Source organism: Protopterus annectens, chromosome 9.part0 (genome assembly GCF_019279795.1).
Source record: "Protopterus annectens isolate FY-2018-M chromosome 9.part0, PAN1.0, whole genome shotgun sequence".
Lineage (NCBI taxonomy): Eukaryota > Metazoa > Chordata > Ceratodontiformes > Protopteridae > Protopterus > Protopterus annectens.
Window position 1 is genome coordinate 1,926,146,373 of NC_056743.1, and position 21,115 is coordinate 1,926,167,487.

The 21,115-nt window shown below is 43.3% G+C and overlaps 1 protein-coding gene across 2 annotated transcripts in view; it reads right to left on the minus strand.

The window, feature by feature from the left end:
* Nucleotides 1-21,115, minus strand: part of TRMT1 (tRNA methyltransferase 1) — a 733,367-nt gene that overhangs the window by 45,882 nt on the left and 666,370 nt on the right. For both annotated transcript variants that reach the window (XM_044084732.1, XM_044084733.1), the window contains exon 16: nucleotides 16,714-16,825. In XM_044084732.1, coding sequence (XP_043940667.1) covers nucleotides 16,714-16,825 — 112 coding nt within the window. The remainder of the gene's footprint in view (nucleotides 1-16,713; nucleotides 16,826-21,115) is intronic.

Sequence of the window (21,115 nt, forward strand, 5' to 3'; positions counted from 1 at the left end):
ACAGAAATAGTTTGAGAGACAAAGGAATTTGACTGAGGGAAGGGAAGGCAGAATGTCAGATGGAGGCAGGCTTGTCCTGAAAGGAAGGTTTCTGAGATATAGGCATCTGAGTCAGTTTGTCAGGAAAAAAAAAAGCCTAAGACTTTCTTACCTTTGGAGGGCTGATGAAACTTAAGAACAAAGGCAGTTTTAGCAGAATAATTCCTCTGAAACTTAGGAATGGGAAAGAAAAATCTGTTTATGGCCCTTCATGACCTTGCCTTGGTCTTGTAAGGTCCTAAACAAATCTGCCATTGGGGATTTTGGTTATCTAGGGGAGAATCAAGAAGCTTAGCCTTTACATCTTCAGACAAAACTTGAAGACGAAGCCAGGAATACCTTCTCTTGACAGAGCCTGAAAAAGCAGCTCTAGAGGAGGGCAATAGCAGCATCGTAACTACACCCAAGATGTGGATCCAGTCAAAGAAAAAACAGTGGACTTAGCCTCAGAATCAGGCAGGTCAGACAAAACCTCTCCCAACTGAGACAAAAGGGATAAAATATACCAGCTGTATGAGTCGGATGGCATGAAATACCAAGGTGGCAGAAGTGTAGACCTCCTTCCCCAGCCTCTCCATAGCTTAACTATCCTTGCTTGAGGGAAGCTTAGAGGAAGGCAAAAGCCGAGAAACCTTAATCAGCAGAGAAACAGACCACAGAGATGGTTCAGGAGGCACTTACAAAGAAACTAGAAAGCCTCAGTGACCTTAAAAAAGGTCAGGATTCTCAGGGGCAGGAAGGTGTGAATCAGGTGCCAAAGAAGCAAATGAAAAAGTATCCAACAGAGCAGCCAAAACAGAGGAACAGAAGAAGGCTTAGGGGAGTCCCACCTGCAACAACTCATAATAATCTTTTCTGGATGTTAGAAGCTTAGCAGCACTTAAAATTGTCTATCATACGAACCACAGTGGATTCAAAGCCAGACAGGCAGGCAATTCTTCCAAGGGGGAGTAAGGACTTAAGGAAACCTCCTCCTCAGACATAGTCCAAAGAAAATGGCATTTAGTTGTAGGATAAGGAATCTTCATCAGAGTCAGACTCCTTAGCAGAGGAATTAGGTTCCCTAGATCTTTTAGGGGTAGAAGACCAAAGAGGGCAGGAAAGTACAGTTGTGTACACTTACCATAAATGTAGATGTTTGAGTGTATTCACTGTTGCAGTCATTACATTTGGGTATTCTGCTGGCAGGTTGCCCTCAGTCGGCCTGAATATCAAAGTCTTCGGTCCTGCGTCGGTTGCTGTCTCTTCCACGACGTCAGGTCATTAGGGATATAAAACATGCAGCAGACGCCATTTTCTTCAGTTTTTCTTGCCCCAGATGTCAGATGCCCTCCAAATGGGGAGCATATACATATATATATATATATATATATATATATATATATATATATATATATATATATATATAAATGCAATTGTAATAACAAACTTTACCTTCATCTAAAAGCAAATACACCACAAAGGCTGTAAAATATAGCGAAGGAATGAGAAGTTCTAGAAAAAAGGTGGATAGCGGGTGGGTAACCCGGACTGCAACAGTGAACATCTAACTTTATGGTTAAGTGTACACAACTGTAGTATGTTCTTCATGTTTCACTGTTGCAGTCACTACACTTGGGTAGAATCCCAAAGCTATGGATGGGAGGCTGGAACTAAACAGCATTAGGAGTGGCTATAAGGCCCTGCAGAACTGCAGTGGCAAAGCCTGCCCTGGACTTGGAGAAGACTGGCAAATGATGGAGCTCTGTTCATACTTTTACAAAGCATTAAGTAGCAGCTTCTAGAATGTCTTTGGTTGGCACCCCTCTGAGAAAAACTGCTGAGGTAGATGCAGCCCTGGTGGAATGTGACCTGATTCCCTTGGGCACCGGTTTACCATGATGCAAGTACCAGAAACGAATGCAGTGGCTTATCCAGTTTGAAATAATCTGCTTTGAAACAGCCTTCCCCTCTGATCCTGCAGCAAATGCCACCAGTAGCTGCTCCGACTTTCTTAGAGATTTGGTTCTGTTTAAGTAAAATCTTAGTTGTCTGTGTATGTCCAAGGAATGCAGAATCCGCTCCCCCTTGTTCTGCGGATTTGGGTAAAAAGTTGGCAGGTGAATAATTTGAAGAGCCACACTGGATACCACCTTAGGCATAAAGAAAGGATTAGCCCTGAGGGACACCCTGCCCAAGTAAAATGTAATAAAAGGTTCCACAGCCATGAGGGGCTGTAGTTCTGAAACCCTTCTTGCTGAAGTGATTGCTAGCAGGAAAGCAGTTTTCCAAGATAAAAACTTTATATACGCAGTAGCTGCTGGTTCAAATAGAGGCAGGGGGAGCTTTTCCAACACAAAATTTAGGTCCCATGCAGGAGTTGGTGATCTTCTGGGAGGCCGTACATTTTTGGCCCCTCTAAGATACTGTTTTAGCAGAGGGTGAGAAAAGATGGGAGGCTCTGTGTTGTAATGAGCCGAGATGGCAGAGGCATGGATTTTTATTGATGAAAAAGATAGGCCCTTGTCAAGCATTGTAAAATCTGAGGAATATTTGGCTTTGCTGTGTCTGTTCCTTGTGCTTGGTTCCAAGCACAGAATCTCTTCCATTTATCAGCATAAGATTTTCTAGTACTAGGCCTTCTGGCTTCCAAAATTACATCCATCACAGATTTACTGAGAGGTGTTTGAATAATTACATGATCAGCCATGCTGCCAGGTTCAGAGTTTGGAGCCGATTGTGCAGAATTTGATTGCTCTGCTGAGACAGTAGATGAGGTATTTGAGGCAAGTACCAAGGAGGAAGTTGAGACGTATTCCTTAGGAATTGGGTACCAGTGCTGGCGAGGTCAGTCCGGGGCAATTAAGATCATTTTTGTTTATTCTTGTCTGACCTTTAGTAATACCTTGGGAAGAGGCAGAGGAGGAAAGGCGTAGACTGATAGGTTTTACCAACTGAAGGATAGGGCATCCAATTTCCATGCTTGTCTCCATACTCTGGAATAGACTGCCCATACATGTCAAGCAGAGCACCTCATTGGCCCTCTTCAAAAGGAACAGTGATGATTGGATGGGAGATAGGAAATTCACCCCGGGGATCATGTCAGTCACCCTGCTAGACAGGGGCCCAGAGAAGCAAATATTGTGGGAAAAAAATTCCAGGGAATTGTTATGGCTAGACTTGCATAGCCTAGTATCAACCTATGAACCTATGGCAGGAATTGAGCTTGAAGATGTACTTGGCAAGTCAAGGCTGTGTTCCGCAATGCCATGGCTAGTCTGTATAGGGGGTAGGAATGTGTACCGCCCCCGCTTGTTTATGTACCACATAACCGTGGTGTTGTCTGTCTTTATCAGTAGTTGTCCTGGATGAAGTCCTTGAAGGCTGTCAGGGCATTCTGAACAGCTAACATCTCTTTCTGGTTGATATGCAGATGAATTTGTTTTGGGTTCCATATGCCCTGAATGCATCTCCCAGTCAGTTGGGCCCCCCACAAGCATAGTCTGATGCGTCTGTAGTTAGGGTTTTGGTGGCAGGGGGTAGAGTGAAAGACCGTCCCATGTTCTGGTGACATGTCTCTGCCCACCAAAGAAACTCCTGTTGTAGGCAGGGAATGAGAGGAATCATTGTTTCCAGACTGTGACGATGTTGACTCCATAAACTTTTTAGATACCACTGTAGTTTCCTCATATGCAGTCTTGCATATGGAATTAGTAGAATGTAGGATGCCATGAACCCCAAAGCCTGCAGAATTTATCTAGCAGATAACTGGGTTTTTGTTGCCATCTGTTTGAAGTAAATAGTCAGTTGCCTTTGCTTGTCTGGCGTAAGGTAAGCCATCTGGGCAGTTGTATTCAAGCATGCACCCAGGAATGTAATCTTTTGAGAGGGTACCAGTTGTGATTTATTTTCGTTTATTGTGTATCCTAGGCATGTTAGAAGCCTTTTTACAAATGCCAGATGTTGAAGAAGAATGTCCTTGTTTTCTGCTTGAATGAGATAGTCATCCAAGTAAGGATAGATTTGTATACTTCTTTGTCTGCAAAATGCAATTACTGGTGCCAGGCACTTTGTAAAGTCCCTGGGCGCAGGAGATAATACAAAGGGCAGTACAGAGAATTGGTAATGCATAAAACCAGCCTTGAAGCGGAGGTATCTTCTGCACAATTCCCTTATTGGGATATGCAGGTATGCCTCAAGTCTAGAGTCACTAACCAAGCATTCTTGCCCAGCAAGGGCAGAAGCTGTTGCAAAGTCAACATTTTGAATTTTGGGATGTCCAATAATGTGTTCAAAATCGATAAATCTAGTATTTGGTGCCAGGCATGGTCTTTTCTGGGTACCAGGAACAGTCTTGAATAAAACCCTTGCCCTTTTTCCTGTTCTGGCACTGGTTGAGTAGCCCCCATATCAATGAGGGACATAACTTGTTTCTGTGCCTCTGCCCATTGATTTTGTGGCAGATCTGGCCAACCGTTTGGAATTGGCATGGTATGGAACTGAAATCTGTACCGTGGGATACTATGTTTAATACCCACTTGTCCTGGGTTTTTAACTGTTAGTTCTGAGCATGAAGTGCTAATTTCCCCCCTAAGGGGGCTGCCAAAAGATAAGTGCTTGTGATGGCAGAGAGAAGTCATTGAGACTGTTTACTGTAGGGTCGTGCTTTGTTTCCTCCATATTTGGAGGTAGAGGCATCCCATTGCTTTGACCTGTAAGAACCCTGTGATTGGTATCTAGAGCCTTTTGAGCACCTACATTTTCCCAGTGAGGCTCTGTACGACACAGGAAAGGACCAATTTTTTGTAGGCCAGTGTCTACTGAATCTGGGTGGCTGCACTTGTAAGAAATATTTTACAGTTTGCATAGATTTAGCTTAGTCTTCCATTTTCTTTAAAACCTCTTCTGCCTTATTACCAGAGTATCATGCTGTAAAGGTGCATCCAATAATTTAGCTTTAACATGATCAGGCAGATTTTGTTCCTTGAGCCAGGCATGCCTTCTAATCACAGATCCAGTAACTGCGGCCCTGCAAGAGGCCTCCAAGGAATCAAAACCATATCACAAAGTATGCTTTCCAACCTGTTCTGCTGCATGCAATAATTCCTGTAATTCTTTACTTTCCACACATTCAGAAATCAACTTAATTTTCTGTTTCAATAATCCCATAACATGCTGCTGATATTTATGCATATGAAACTGGCAGTTTAAGGCCCTAATTGCCAAGGTCGCAGACGTATAAACCTTCTTTCCCCATCTATCCAGCGCCCTGGAATCTCTATCAGAGGGGGTAGGATTCTTAGCAGTTGAGGCCTTTAACACCTTTGGGACCCTGAGAGATAGTTTCAGGGTCTGCAGCAGGATTTTTTAATAAAAAAATTGTGGCAGTCAGGAACCCTGTAATATCTGTCTGGCTTACTAGGAGCTGTAGGTAGGGAATCAGAAGCCACGCTTGATTCCGAAAACACCATCAATAATGTCTAATACAGGAGGTATAGCCAAAGGCCTATGCTGAGGAAGAAGGAAATCCCTAAGCCTCTTTTTTGATTCCGAGAAATCCTGACTCTCCCAATGAAAATGTTCCCTTAAAGTATGCAAGGTTTCTCCAAAAGAATAATCTTCAGGAGGAGATGCAGATGGGATGGATTCCACTGCATCTGAATCCTCACAGGGTGGCACAGAAAATTCCTGATCAGAAAAGGAATCCGAAGAATAGAAACCTGATCTGAAGATTCATAATCAGTGTCTTGCCTACGCCTCTTATCAGGGGGGGGTTTGGGAACCCCTTGATCAAGGTAATTAAGTCTTCGGCCATTTTGTTCATCTGTTTTTAGGCATAGAGGCCTGAGCACGTGGCTCATGCTTCAGTTTTTTAGCCTTAGAAGTTGATTTTGTCTTAGTTTTTGAAGCTGGCATTGGTTTTATATAGAAATTTTGAGGCCTGAAAACACCCTCAAAAGCCGGTGACTGCTCAGCGGCTCCAGACCCATCCGAGGGAGAGACATCCGCAGGTGCAATACGCAGAATCTTGCGACATGCCGGACTCCACATGGGTCTCGGTAGAGGCCTGCGACTCGAAAGTAGCAGGTATCAGAGGCTGCGAAAGCGCCGGCGAACCAGCGACTGGCTTAGGAGAAGCTTCGTCGGTTTTGACAATCAGCGGTCTGTCTCTGTCCTTTTCTTTGCATTTTTTGTGAACTATGGTAGTCTTATTACTACCCGATGACATTTCAGGGTAATTAAATCGGTTTCCAAAATATTCTGAAGCAAAGATATACCAACACAATAGTGCGTTGGTTAAATCTAGCACAAAACCAACAGCAAGGCACGTTATGAATGGGCCTAGGCAAGGAATACAGTACAAATGAAAATCCTTATGAGGTACTTGCTTCCCACAAGTAATGCAATTATTAACTTTTACTGACATCGGTAAGGAGCAAGAAAAAGTTTCACCAACGGGGTACTTCGCTTTAATTGAAGACTTTGGTTCTGAAACTCGAATGCGAAAATTTCAGGAGTCGGCCGACCGGCACTTGCCAACTGCTTCTGCTTCGGGCACCGCGCGGCAAGAAAGACTGAAGAAAATGGCATCGGCTGCATGTTTTATACCCCTGATGACCTGACGTCATGGAAGACGAGACAGCAACCGAAGCAGGACCCAAGACTTTGATATTCAGGCCGACTGAGGGCAACGTGCCAGCAGATTACCCAAATGTAATGACTGCAACAGTGAAACACGAAGAACATCCAAAATCCCCTGAGGTGGTCTCAAAGCCATCAGGGCAGTAAACAAGCCCAGAGTAAAATCCTATTTCTTCTGAGGATCTTTGGGAGTGGGAAAAATGTGTTTAGTCTTCTGTCGTTTCTTAAGGGGATGTCAACCTTAACAAACCTTGGCAGTTCAGAACTCTGCCTTGACAAAGAGTACCAAGCACCTCCTTCTCTAAGATCTGGGGAATTTCCCATAGGCCTCTCTAATATAATTAGCTGTTCCCCTACATGTCTGCAGCAGATGTTTTCAAAGCCTTGTAGGATGTGCGAGAAGCTAGTCCCATGCTGGCCTCTGACAGGGTTGAGGCAGAGGAAACAGACATTAGCACCAAGTGGTCTTCAGGGTATTATTCACCTTGAAAGAGAGGTCTGGGCAGAGGTTGGACAGTCGTAGTATCAGACCACACATTTTTAGCCTTTTTCTTAAAAGGTAGCTGTACCTCAGGATGGGAAGATTTGGCTACAGTACCTCGGGCCAACAACTTGAGACGTTGGTATTCAAGATAAGTGGAAAGAAAAGACAGATGGCTGTGAAGAGTCTTTGGCACAAATAGCTTACAAACAGAGCACCGAGTGTGATCATGAGAAGTGTCTAGACAGAACACTTGTCGTGATGATCTTTATAAGGAATTTGTCTCCCACACTGACATTTTCCTTTCTTGGATGACATGAACTCTCAAACTCCATGAGAAAATAAAAGAAAAGGCAACCCCATGGGGTACTCCTCTGCAAAAGGGTTGGTATAACCAGCTCAGCGAAGGATGTTCAGACCAACATACAACTATGGCATTCAGACTGGCGGCATAGTAGTTCCAAATCTGGAGCATCCATATGTCACCATTGTGCCCTACACAGAAAGAAGCATATGTCTGATGTAAGACACTTAAGAATTAAAAGCTTTGGTTTACTGGCTGGATATGTAGAGCTATCCTTGGCAGGAGATCCCACTGGTAATGAATACTGCAACAGTAGTATGGAAGGACATCAGCTGTTGAGCATTCTCACAGGGCTTTGCTCTGTCAAGGTAGAACCGAAGCTGCCTATGTGTATCCAAGCTATGTAGAATCTTTTATCCTTTTCTATTTATTTATTTATTTTATTTACTTATTTATTTTATCAAGATAGAGCACTGGGAGACTGACAGCTTGATTTACGGTAAATTCAGAAACAACTTTAGGAAAGAATGATGGATTACTGCATAACACAACCCTGCTCGTGTAAAATGTTTTATTTATCTTTGATTTCTCCTGAAAAGAGGCTACTAGCCAGTCAACAAAGGATAAATTAGAGATAGTATTTATACCACTAAGGGAAATTTTGGCCAGGGCATCAGGGAACTTCTCCTGTTTTTTTCAATAGGCACCGTGGAATCTAACATCCGTCTGATCTACCACCATCTCAAACAGATGGGACCTCGGTTATATGTCTCAGCCGAAGGATGGCACACTTGGCTGTGCAGCATGCTCCTTACACACCAAAGGTCTGTGTGTTACTTGTGCCACTGACACAAACCAGATAGGGCTGGCGCACCATGAGAGCTTGCAGCTCAGAGACCCACCTTACATATGTTAGAGCGATAAGTAACAGTCTTCCAAGTAATGAACCATAAATCAGTCTGAGAGGCAGGTTAAAAAGGAGGTAAGGTCAATTTTTAAGAACAAAGTTGAGATCGCAAGGAAAAGGAAAGAGCTTTCAAGGGAGTCTCATAAGCAACAATCCTTTTATAAACTGTTTGACCACAATGAGAGACGAAAGGAAATCCATAGGCAGACATGGCAAGAAGATGCACACTGATAAACGCATATGATAAAACCATCTCTAAGTAGCACAGACAAGTATTTCAAAACAAGAGGGTTGAAATCCTTTCAGAAAGTACAGTTGTGTACCTACCATAAATGTAGATGTTCGAGTGTATTCACTGTTGCAGTCATTACACTTGGGTTATCCTGCTGGCAGGCTACCCGCAGTCGGACTGAATTCCAAAGTCTAGGTCTGGTGTCGGTTGCTGTCGCCTCTTCCCTGATGTCAGTGTACCAGGGGTATAAAAGATGCAGCCGACACCATTTTCTTCTGTTTTTCTTGCCCCAGATGTCAGGTGCCCCCAAAGTGGTAAGCTGAAAATTATGCCAATAAGTATGCATGCACAAAAATAAACATTTCCTTCATCTACAAGCAAATACACCACATAGGTTGTATAGGATAGAGAAGTACAGATAAGTCCCAGCAAAGAAAAAGGGGGATGGTGGGTGGGTAACCTGGACTGCAACAATGAATACACTTGAACATCTACATTTATGGTAGGTACACAACTGTACTATGTTCGTGTTTCACTGTTGCAGTCATTACACTTGGGTTGAATCCCAAAGCTGAGGTAGGGTGGCTGGGTCTAAATAGGATTAGGAGAGGCTATAAGGCCCTGCAGAACTGCAGTGGCAAAGCCTGCTCTGGATTTAGACTAGAGAGGTAAGTGGTAGTGCTTGGTAAAAGTGTACACTGAACTCCAAGTTGCAGCCTCTAAAATGTCTTTGGTTGGTACTCCTCTGAGGAAGGCTGCTGAAGTGGCTGCTGCTCTGGTAGAGTGAGGCCTAATGCCCTTAGGCACTGATTTGCCATGTAGTGAATAGCAGAGACGAATGCAGTGGCCTATCCATTTTGAAATAGTCTGCTTTGAGATAGCCTTTCCTTGTGATCCTGCAGCATATGCTACCAAGAGTTACTCGGTCTTTCTGAAAGCTTTAGTTCTGTCCAAGTAGAAGCGTAACTGTCTATGTCCAAAGAATGCAGGAGTCTCTCACCCTTATTCTGTGGGTTTGGATAAAAGGTAGGCAAATTAATGGTTTTGTTAAGGGCCACACTAGACATTACCTTAGGCATAAATGTTGGGTTCATCCTCAGAGAAACCCTGTCTGGATGGAAAATGATAAAAGGTTCCACAGCCATGAGTGCCTGTAACTCTGAGACTCGTCTTGCAGAGGTTATTGCTGGGAGCAGAGCTGTTTTCCAAGATAAGAACTTTATTTCGGTTGTATTGGCTGGCTCAAAAGGCAGCAGTGTGAGTTTTTTCAAGACATAATTAAGGTCCCATGCAGGTATTGGTGCTCTCCTTGGAGGTCTTATGTTTTCGGCCCGTGATACTGCCTTAGCAGTGGACGAGAGAAAATAGGTGGGTCCGTATTGTAATGAGCTGAAATGGCAGAGGCATGGATTTTGATCGATGAAAAGGATAGGCCTTTGACCAGCATCTCAGTTAGATATTGTAAAATCTGAGGAATATTTGGCACAACCGTGTCAATTCCTTGTGCCTGGTTCCAAGCACAGAATCTTTTCCATTTTTCAACATAAGATTTTCTGGTACTGGGCCTCCAAAATAACATCCATCACAGCTTTAGAGAGAGGTGTGTTCTGAATAGCTGCATTATCCACCATGCCGCCAGATTTAGGGTTCTGAGTTGGCTGTGCAGGATCGGATTGTTTCGTTGGGTCAGTAAATGAGGAATTAGACGCAATGTCTAGGCTGGGCCTTGAGACAAGCTCTTCAGGATTGGGTGCCAGTGCTGGCGGGGCCAGTCTGGGGCAATCAGAATAATTTTTGGCTTCTCTCGTCTGACCTTTAGGAGTACCTTGGGGAGGAGAGGCAGGGGAGGAAAGGCATATACTGTTAGGGCTTTCCAGCTGAATGACAGAGCATCCACTTTCCATGCTTGCTTGTGATATGTCCTTGTACAGAATCTCTGTAGTTGGCAGTTGTGAGGGGAGGCAAATAGATCTATGTTTGGGCATCCCCATTTCATTATCATCATGCTGAAGACTTGGGGATCCAGTTTCCACTCGTGGGGATCCGTGAGGTTTCTGCTTAATTCATCTGCAAGAGTATTTTTCGTTCCTGGCAGGAATTGTGCTTGCAGGTGTACTTGATAAGTCAATGCTGTGTCCCACAAGGTCATGGCTGGTCTGCAGAGGGGGTAGGAATGGGTGCCTCCCTGTTTATGTACCACATGACTGTAGTATTGTCCGTCCTTATCAGTAGTTTCCCTGGCTGGAGTAGATCCTTGAAAGCGGTCAGGGCATTCTGAACAGCCAGCATCTCTTTTTGATTGATATGAAGGTGACTTTGGCTTGAGGGCCATGTGCCCTGAATACATTTTCCTGCCATATGGGTCCCCCAGGCATAATCTGAAGCATCTGTGGTTACTGACTGCCTGGCTGTGGGTAGGGTGAACGGCTGTCTCTTGTTGTGGTGACAGGCCTGTGCCCACCATCGAAACTCCTGTTGAAGACATGGAATGAGGGTAATTAATGTTTCCAGGCTGTGACAATGTTGAGTCCAAACACTTTTTAGATATCATTGTAGTTTCCTCGTATGCAGTCTGGCATAATGAATTAGCAGAATGCCATGAAGCCCAAAGCCTACAGAATTTTTCTTGCAGATAACTGGGTCTTTGTTGCCAACATTTTGAAGTAAGAAGTCAGTTGCCTCTGTTTGTCTGGCATGAGATAAGCCATCTGGGCAGTTGTATTTAAGCTTGCACCCAGGAATATTATCTCTTGAGAGGGTACTAATTTTTATTTCTTTTCGTTTACTGTGTGCCCTAGGCAAATAAGTAATCTTTTTACAAACGCCAGATGCCTTAGTAGAATGTCCTTGTTCTCTGCTTGAATAAGGCAGTCATCCAAGTAAAGATATATTTGAATTCCTCTGTCTGCAAAATACAATTACTGGTGCTAGGCATTTTGTGAAGAACCTGGGCAGAGTAGATAAGCCAAAGGGCAGTGCAGAGAATTGGTAGTGCATTGAGCCAGCTAGGAATCTGAGGTATATTCTGCAAGATTGTCTGATTGGAATATGCAGGTATGCCTCTTAGGTCCAAAGTTACAAGCCAAGCCTTCTTGTCAGGCATGGGCAGAAGCTGCTGCAGTCAACATTTTGAATTTTGGAACGTCCAGGAATGTATTTAGAGTAGACAGGTCCAGTATTGGTCTCCAGGCTTTGTCTTTTCTGGGTACCAAGAAAAGTCTTGAGTAAAATCCTTGTCCCTGCTCCTGCTGTGGTACTTGCTGAATGGCCCTCGTCCATGAGGGATGAAACTTGTTTTTGTGCCTCTGCCCATTGATTGTGTGGCAGGTTTGGCATACCTTTTGACCTTGGCAGGGTGTGAAAGTGGAACCTGTAGCCCTGGGACACTATATTCAAGACCCATTTGTCCTGGGTGATCATGTGCCAATTTTGAGAAAAAAGTGCTAGTTTTCCCCCTAAGGGGGCTGCCAAAAGATAAGAGCTTGGGGCTGGCAGAGGAAAGTCATTGGGACTATTTCCTGTATGGCTGTGTTTTGTCTTCTCCGCTTTTGGAGGTAAAAGCGCCCCACTGTTTAGGCCTGTATGAGCCCTGGGGCTGGGATCTGCCTCTGGGGAGTCTGTATCTGCCTCTTTGTGGTCTGTTTGACACTGGAAAGGACCAATTCTTTGTAGGCCAGTTCCTGCTAAATCTGGGAGGCTGTACCTGTAAGAAATCCTTTACTGTTTGCATAGATTTCGCTTTGTCCTCCATTTTCTTCAACACGTCCTCTGCTTTAACACCAAATAAGATACCATGCTGTAATGGAGCATCTAATAACTTTGCTTTAACATGATCAGGCAGATTCTGTTCCTTTAACCAAGCATGCCTCCTAATAACAGAACCGGTAACTGCAGCCCTGCAAGAGGCCTCCAGAGAATCAAAACCACATTGCAATGTATGCTTTCCCACTTGTTCAGATGCATGCAATAAATCCTGCATTTCCTTATTTTCTGCACAATCAGAATTTGATAACATTTTCTGTTTTAGCATTGACATTAAGTATTGCTGACATTTAAGCAGGGGATAGGTTTTTTTTGCAGTAGAAGCCTTGACCCCTTTGGGACCCTGAGAAATAGTTTCTGGATCAGCAGCAGGGTTTTTATAAAGAAATTTATGTGAATCTGGAACCCTGTAGTATCTGTCTGGTTTAACAGGGGCAGGAGGTAAAGAGTCAGGAGAAAGTCCGGACACGGAAAATACATCATCTACAATGTCTAACACAGGAAGAATAGCCAAAGGCCTATGCTGAGGTAGTAAAAGGAAATCTCTAAGTCTTTTCTTAGATTCTGAATAGTCCTGGCTCTCCCAGTGGAAGTGCTCCCTCATGGTATGCAGGGTTTCCCCAAAAGAATAATCCTCAAGCGGTGAGGATGAAGGGATAGATTCTTCAGCATCAGAATCCTCATAAGGAGGAAGAGAGTATTCCTGTTCAGAAGAGGAGTCAGAGGAAATGGAAACCTGGTCTGAAGATTCATATTCTGTCTCCTGCCTAGGCCTCTTGTCAGGAGGGGGATGGGAACCCCTGATCAAGGTAATTAGGTCTTCGGCCATTTTGAGCATCTGTTTTTTAGGCATGGTAGTTTGTCCAGGAGAATGCTGTACTTGTTTCTTTGTCTTTAGAACTGCTTTAGTCTTTGCTTTGGAAGCTGTAGTAGGCTTTACATATAACTGCGTAGGTCTGAAAACACCCCCAGAAGCCGATACCTGCTCAGCGGCTCCGGACCCATCTGAGGGAATAGTTTCCGAGTGTCCAATACCTTGAGTATCCAGAGGCCTAGCTGGCTCCACATGGGAGTCGTCAGCAGCCTGTGAGACTCTGAGGTAGCAGGCGGCAGGGGCTGCGAAAGCGCCTCACTGAGAACCGGCGAACTGGCGACTGGCTTAGCAGAAGCCTCATCGGTTTTGGACCTCGGATGCCTGTCCTTTTCTTTTTTCTTGCACTTTTTATAAACTCCGGTCGTCGGCTGTTCCGACGGCAGTATATAATTGAATCTTCAGCCAAAGTAGTGAAAAGCAAAACCGAACCAACGCTTAATAGTGCGTTGGTTAAATCTAGCACAAAACCGACAACTAGCAACGTTATGATCAGGGCCTAGGCAAGGAATACAGTAAGAATGAAAATCCTTATGAGGTATTTGCTTCCCACAAGAAATACAATTGTTAACTTTTTCTGACATCGGACTGGAGCAAGAAAAAAGTTTCCCCAATGGGGTACTTAAGTTTAATCGAGACTTCGGATCTGAAATTCATATTTGAAAATCTCAGGAGTCGACCGACCAGCAAAAGCAGTTCGGGCACCGCGCGGCAAGAAAGACTGAAGAAAATGGTGTTGGCTGCATCTTTTATACCTCTGGCGCACTGACGTCACGGAAGAGGTGACAGCAACAGACGCCGGAGCTAGACTTTGGAATTCAGGCCGACTGCGGGTAGCCTGCCAGCAGGATAACCCAAGTGTAATAACTGCAACAGTGAAACACGAACATCCTCTGTTACTGCCTAGGATAAACACCACCTAGAAAACCTGATCCACTTGTAAATGTAAGATGTTCTTCATGTTAATCACTACTGCAGTAACCTTAGCTATATGAAGTTATATCCTGCCAAGGATATAACAGCTAGCCATCTTCCAAAGCTTCAGGGCACCTTTCACGTGCTCAAAATGACAAGCAGACAACATTACAGGCAGACTTTCAGCAAAGGATAGGAGGATAGAATCCAAAAATGAAGGCACATGGGATAAAACAGAGTACAGATAAGACAGTTGTAATGGCAGCAAATGGAGAAATCAGAAGGAAATGGGATAGAAGGGAAAATAATGGAACAGGCTAACAGCTTCAAGCATCTGTGAGGGGTGGCTGAGGAGAGGGGAAGTCTGAATGAGGAGGTCAAAGTTAGAGCTAGAGGGGCTGCAGCAAACTGGCACAGTGTCAGGGGTAGTATATGACAGAAAAATGCCAAAGAAGCTGAAAAGTAAGATGTACAAAGCAGTGGTGCAATCAATGTTACAGTATGAGGAAGCAAAGTGCCTGAGAATGGCGGTAGGATGCCCACTGTGGGACAGATGAAGAAATGAGGACAACAGAGCAGAAGCTAAAGTAGCTCCAACTGCAGAGAAGATAAAAGAGAACAGATTATGGTGGTTTGGACATGTGAAGAAAAGCAGAAGACAATCTGGTGATTCAGGACACAGAGAAAAAAGGCAAGAAGAAACAAGGAAGTCCAGCAAAGAGATGTATGGATTGTGTGAGAGAAGACCTGCGACAGTGACGTATTACTGCCAAAGAAGGTAGGAGGGAGGCATTGAATTTAAACAGAGATGAAGACCAAGCCCCATGTAGAAAATGGGAAGAAGGGGATTGATGATGACGTGAACGTCTGTGCTAAAGACGGCTGCAAAATAAGATGGCAAAAACTGCTTGCTATAAGTCAGGTACCCCCACAACTTCAACAAAGAAAATCCCATTTAAAAGTGTAATCATACACTTCACGGACTTCTAATGTGGGGTGAAAATTGTTATGCCAGCAGTGAAGGAATATATACAAAGGCAAAAGAAATACAACAAAGGTTCTATAATAAGAATGCCAGACTCAGTTGACAGTGGGACATAGTATTAGTGTTAGCTCAAAATGATGAAAAAAAAAAAATTCAGTGTGACATTTAGGGCCTCATTCTGTCCTCTGTTCAGTGGATGCCTGAATCATGCAGCTATCCAGATAAGGGTAAATTAGCAAAAGGGAAAGAACTTTGATGGACAGCGAAAATAAACTGAACTGCAAAATAAGAAACTGGAAAGAGCAGACCAGAACAGATATAGGATATAAATGTATTAAAACCATGAAGGAAAGCTGAAGCTTCTGTAATTAAGTCTGGTAACTGAGACAGATGTCAACAGCAAGGTACTGGGGAATTCTAGCCCTGCTGTTCAAACAAGTGACATTTTGCCTATGCCCCAGAAACAGGATACGAAAATGTTTTTTTCCTGAGCTATCTAGTAGAATAAATTTAATTCAGCACCATATTAAAACTGCAAAGGCAATAACATTCCATATGTTACGATACAAAATGGAACTTTTTGCTAAAATTAAAGACACGTCTGCTCCTTTGGCCTCCTAGAGAGCAGCACAATCAAAGGTTGTTTGTTGCTTTATAATTAGTACATTTTTTTAAAAATTCCATGAGAATACATACTCATTCTGGAGATACAGGCACTTACACAAAGGGAACACAAATTACCAAAAACATTAACCAGTCTTTTGGAAAAGTTACTTGACAATGGTTAAGTAAAGGGATTAAAGTCCCATGTACCAATGCTCAAAATAATGCCATCTGAGATGCAAGACATTAACAACTGCCTCCACCAAACACAGAATATTCTGAATGCCCTGACGTGCAACCCAGCATGCCATCTCACAGGCACACAGCACCACCAATACCTTGAGAAGCCTCAAAATGTAAAAGGAATCTCGGACACAAATAATAATGTCCTTCCAGGTAACCTAGTACTTGAAGAGTCACATGGGAGAGGTAAGTTTGCTTACCTCTCCTGGGTATACAGCTTGTAGTGGAGATAGGGGCGTCCTAGCCTTGCCATGTCTGGGGACTGTATGCATGTGTTTATAAAAACATGAATGTGCAGACATGGAGGCGAGTATGTGTGCGTACACAACTGTGCAGTACAATAAAGTAACACATCAGCTACACTGACATCACTGTGTGTTAGGAAGGGGGTGAGATTGTGGGTGGAATAACAAAAATTTCTTCTTAGTTGGCAGTATGACTAAGGACAGCAAGTGGAGTGCACAGTAAATCAAAAGAGCACAGAAAGAGCTCGATAGTGTTGGAAAAGCCCCCCAAGATTACTATCAAAGCCTTCGGAAGACGCATGCTGCCAGGGCCTCAAGACATGCCACCAATGTCCTGAGATGGAATACTGCCATACCTACTGTTTCTGTGATTATGTTTCAGGATCTCTCACTAATGCATATGTGACAGCCCAGTAACTCTGCTACAGGGATCCAAGCATCAGATAAGTCTGTTTAAGTGGTACAACTGTCACTTAACTTACCAGATGACCTTCTTTTTACATACCTCTTTAAACCTCTTACATGGAAAGTTCTTCAGGTCAGCTGCATCTTGTGGACTTTTTCTTTTGTTCTGGTTTTGCTTTCTCCTTTCTTCCAATGCAGCAGAGATGCCTCCTCTGACAGCAATACAACACAATGATGTCAAAGACCAGTAGTGCCTTAGAATTGAGCTTTTCAACCCACCCCAGAAATCAGACAATAAAGCAACTACAGACAAATAAAACTGAAAATCTTAGAGCATCCTATTAATACAACACTACAGCAGAAACAGCAGAAAATAACATTTTGTGAAAGACTACCAAAATACTAAAAAATGGGATCTGTTTAACAGTGGTGGTGGTGGTGGGGGGGTGCAGCAGAATTAAAGTAATTTGTGGATCTTGGCTCCTCTCCAAAGAAAAATGTCAGATGCGAGTTAGCACTGACCGTATTTGTTTATCTCCAACAGTTTTATCTGTAGTAAATGGAATATGGGGATACATTTTTTCAGTGCCTTCTGAACAAAATCCTCAATCTTGAATTCCTGCACTTGAGACACAAGCATGTGTCCCATGCTTGCAATCCGCTTTAAAGGGTTACTGGGGGAAGTAACCCAGGCCTCTCAATGCATTCCCCTCTTGTGCTCAACTTAAATTTCATTTTATTATGGAAACTACCAGTATTACCTAAAACAATTTTGGCGTACATCAGAACTACAAACTTTGCATCAGGCTGAACACTCATTAGTGCAGATTTCTACTCAAGATGAAGTGAATGACCATAGAGAGTAAACTTAGGAATCTGCAAATGACTTTTGATAAAACTGCACATACAGACCCTTGAGACATACAACCAGCAGGCATGTTAGTATATCTAATCAATATTACAGTAGACTTACTACTAAAAAATAATCCACATTGGCGAACAGTACAGACCTGCTAAATCAGTTTGTTCAGCATTTGAATGTGTTTATACAAAGTGTTAGTTTTTCCTGATGTCGTACTCACATTGATACATTCACTCCTACAACTTGGATTCGGTTTTGCTAATATAAAAGCTAGATCAAGACTGGCGCAATGCACAACATACCACCCTTGTGGTATCAATGAAAGACTGCATTAGAATGGATCATGTGATTTGTTTTAAGGTTTAAAAGGGCATTTTTACTTGCTTTCTGTATCTGAGGAAGTTTCTTAAAACAGTAAGAGACAAAAGAACTTATTTTTGGCTGAATAAAGTGATTTAGCAAGTCTGTACTGTTCACAGGTAGGTACTAGGCTATGGCCCTAGGTCCTATATAAAGTCTAGCCAAATGGTACCCTGGCTTTTGCCACCCATGAAAATTATTTTCCTGTGACTGTCAAGCAGAGCCACAGAAGTGATCCCCGGGGTGAATTTCCCATCTCCCATCCAATCATCAAAATTTTTCTTGAAGAGTGCTAATGAGGAGCTTTGTTTGCTATAGCAACATGTTTTATTTTTTTAGTGACCATTATTATTAAAACATACACAGAATCAGATCACAGATGGGGAGGGGGCACTTAATGTGTACTTGCCTCAACACAATGGAAAAAACTGCTGCATCACTCTTTAGCTATAAACAGGTTCACCATCTCTAAATCCCCAGTCAAAGAACACCACCTAAACATACCTCTCAACTTCTTAGTGCAAAAAATCTGGACAAAGCCCTACAAAATGGGGGACAAAGGCCCAAAAACAGGGACATATTTTAAATGGCTTACTATGGCAACATTGAAGTGGATTTAGTCAAATGCACTTTGACAAAGTCCGGAGGCTGAGTGGCACCAATGTCGAACCAGACATTGTCAAATTTCAAATCTTGCCCCTATCTCGACCCATGTTAAATCCCGTTATGAGGTTGAATTTGAGATGCACTTCAACAATGTCGGAATTCGACTGTCATTTCGCGGACATGGGTCGATGATATCACCATTTGACACAGTCCGTTCATGGTAAACCATTTTAAATATTGCTCTTATAAACTTAGAAAGTTGTAGGAGTAACAGGGCTTTTTAACATATATTTTATGAAGGATTTGAAGTCTGAAATGCAAATGTCATTATTTAGTGACTTAAATCCTCCAGATCATCCCACTGATTTTCCAGAAAACCACATATTTTATGAAGAACAGACCAAAAATATGAGCCAAAAATCTGGCATTTTGCGGAAATCTGGACAGTTGAGAGGCATGTTCCTAAATTCCATCTAGTGTGCATTTTGTAAACTACTCAAGGGGATTATTACATAAACCATACCCACATTCCTTTGTGATGACTACAACCAACATTAGAATGTAGTGCAGTGTGCCAGCAATTTGGATATAGTCTGATTTTACACCAGTTTCCCCTTATTTTTTACTGCATACCATACAAAGCAGTTGGTCAGTAGATTCTATGATCTTAGTCCTATCCTGGTAGTATCTCAGTTGCCAAGGAACATCAAAGGAAAGCAGGATTATTTCTTTTTTAGGGATTTGGAAAGAAAACTGATAACTGAATGATCAGATTTAGGGAGACCACCATCACCACCTTGGCATAAAGGTGGGGTTTCATAAGGAGACTGACTCAGCCTTTACAGAACATTGGAAATGGTTCTTTGTGCAATGCAGCCTTGGATCTATGAAGCCCTTCTGGCTGAAGTTACTGCAAGGAATGAGGCCGTCTTACATGTTAACAGTGTGAGAGAGGTTGTAGCTGGTGGCTCAAACAGGGTTTGAATAACTTTCTGTGGGATAAAACTGAGGTCTTATGGTGAGACATCTTTTTTAGGACTCCTAAGATCCTTCAAGAAATGATACACTGAGTCAGACTAGCAGCCTAGATGTCGGGGGGGGGGGGTCCACAGAGATGTAGTCACAAAGATGTGCCTTCAGCAAGCTATATGCTAGTGCAGGAATGAACAGCTCCAGCAGGTTCTGTAAGATCAGAAACCGTAATTAAAATGAGGCTCTGAATCCTCCTTTGGCAAAGAGAAAATATTTTCTATTTATCTAGGAAGGAATTCCTTGTAGCAGGTTCTCTAGTCTCTCTCATAATACTAAATAATGTCCTATAAGAAATAATGCCTGAGGTGCAACAAGGTCCAGTCAACCAAGCTGCCAGACGGAGTACTGCAAGGTTGGGTGGTATCAAGGATCCCTTGTGGGGAGTCAAGAGGATATTATTCTGAGGCAACACGCAGGTTTCTTCTCACCAGTTCCAGTAGCTGAGACAACCAATGCTAGCAGGTCAAAAGGGATGCTATAATTACTGGCTCCTTCTCTACCTTGTGCAACACCAGGATTGGTGGGAAAAACAAAAAGGCCCACCCACATCATGGAACTAAAAGTCTACTGCCCAAGCTTCTCTGTGAGGTGCGCTGGAGCAGAATTTTATCATCGGTCTATTTTGATAAGCAAAATGTCCATCTCTGAACACCTCATCTATTATTTAACTGCAGAAACTCACCTGTTTAACATCCATCACAGGGATCTGCCTCTGACCTGCTCAGAAGATTCATCAGAATGTTCTGCTAGGAAGGAATTCAGAATGTCCCAGAGGTGCAACCCTGATTGCAGGGCTGCCTCCAACACTCTCAAACCACCATTCACAGCATGTTAAGAGAGTGTGCGTCTCATGTATAAGCATGGTACTTTGTGTGAGCACATACAGTAGCCCTAGTTTCCAAACAGGTTTCAAGGCAGTTACAGTCAGGATCACTGCCATTACTGCCTTCATACTGCTGAGCCTGTAACACACTCTTACTTCACTTTCCCTGGATTTTGTGCTTCCCAAGTTAAGTCCAAGGTATACACGCACACGAGCTAATTGTGGCTTTGCTGCTTGAAGTGCACCCCTTGATTCAGTCATTCCTGACTGACCCACTACAGCAGCTCTTGACACATGGGTGCAGCACAACAATATTGCCCACTGGCTGCAAGTCAAGACATCAAGCCCTCCAGAAATACCACTGCAGCTTCACCATGTGCAGTTTATGTAGAATAAAAAGCGATGATGACAACTGTCCCCCATGGTTCATAGGGATAAAAACCTTTACTGTGCCCCAGACTACATATGTCTGGATTAGCAGCTTGGAAGCTAGAAAGGCATGTGGGGGGGTTGGGAGATTGAGGCTGATGTTGACTTTCCTATCCTGGTGGAAGGGAGGAAGTCTAAATGGCTCAGTACAATTTGCAACACATTGGCCTGCCAACCCCATGCTGCATGAGCACTCAGCCACTCCACTGCATACATACAGAAGTGAGCATGCACCTCTCAATGGCAGCCATCACAGAGCTGCCACCATTGCACACTTCCTGGCACACAGCATGATGCTGCACCAATGTCTGTGATTTTCCCCCTGGCCCTGGACTGAGGGAAGGCAAAAGCAAGTCAAACAGAACCAGTGAATGAGAAGAGGGTATGTGG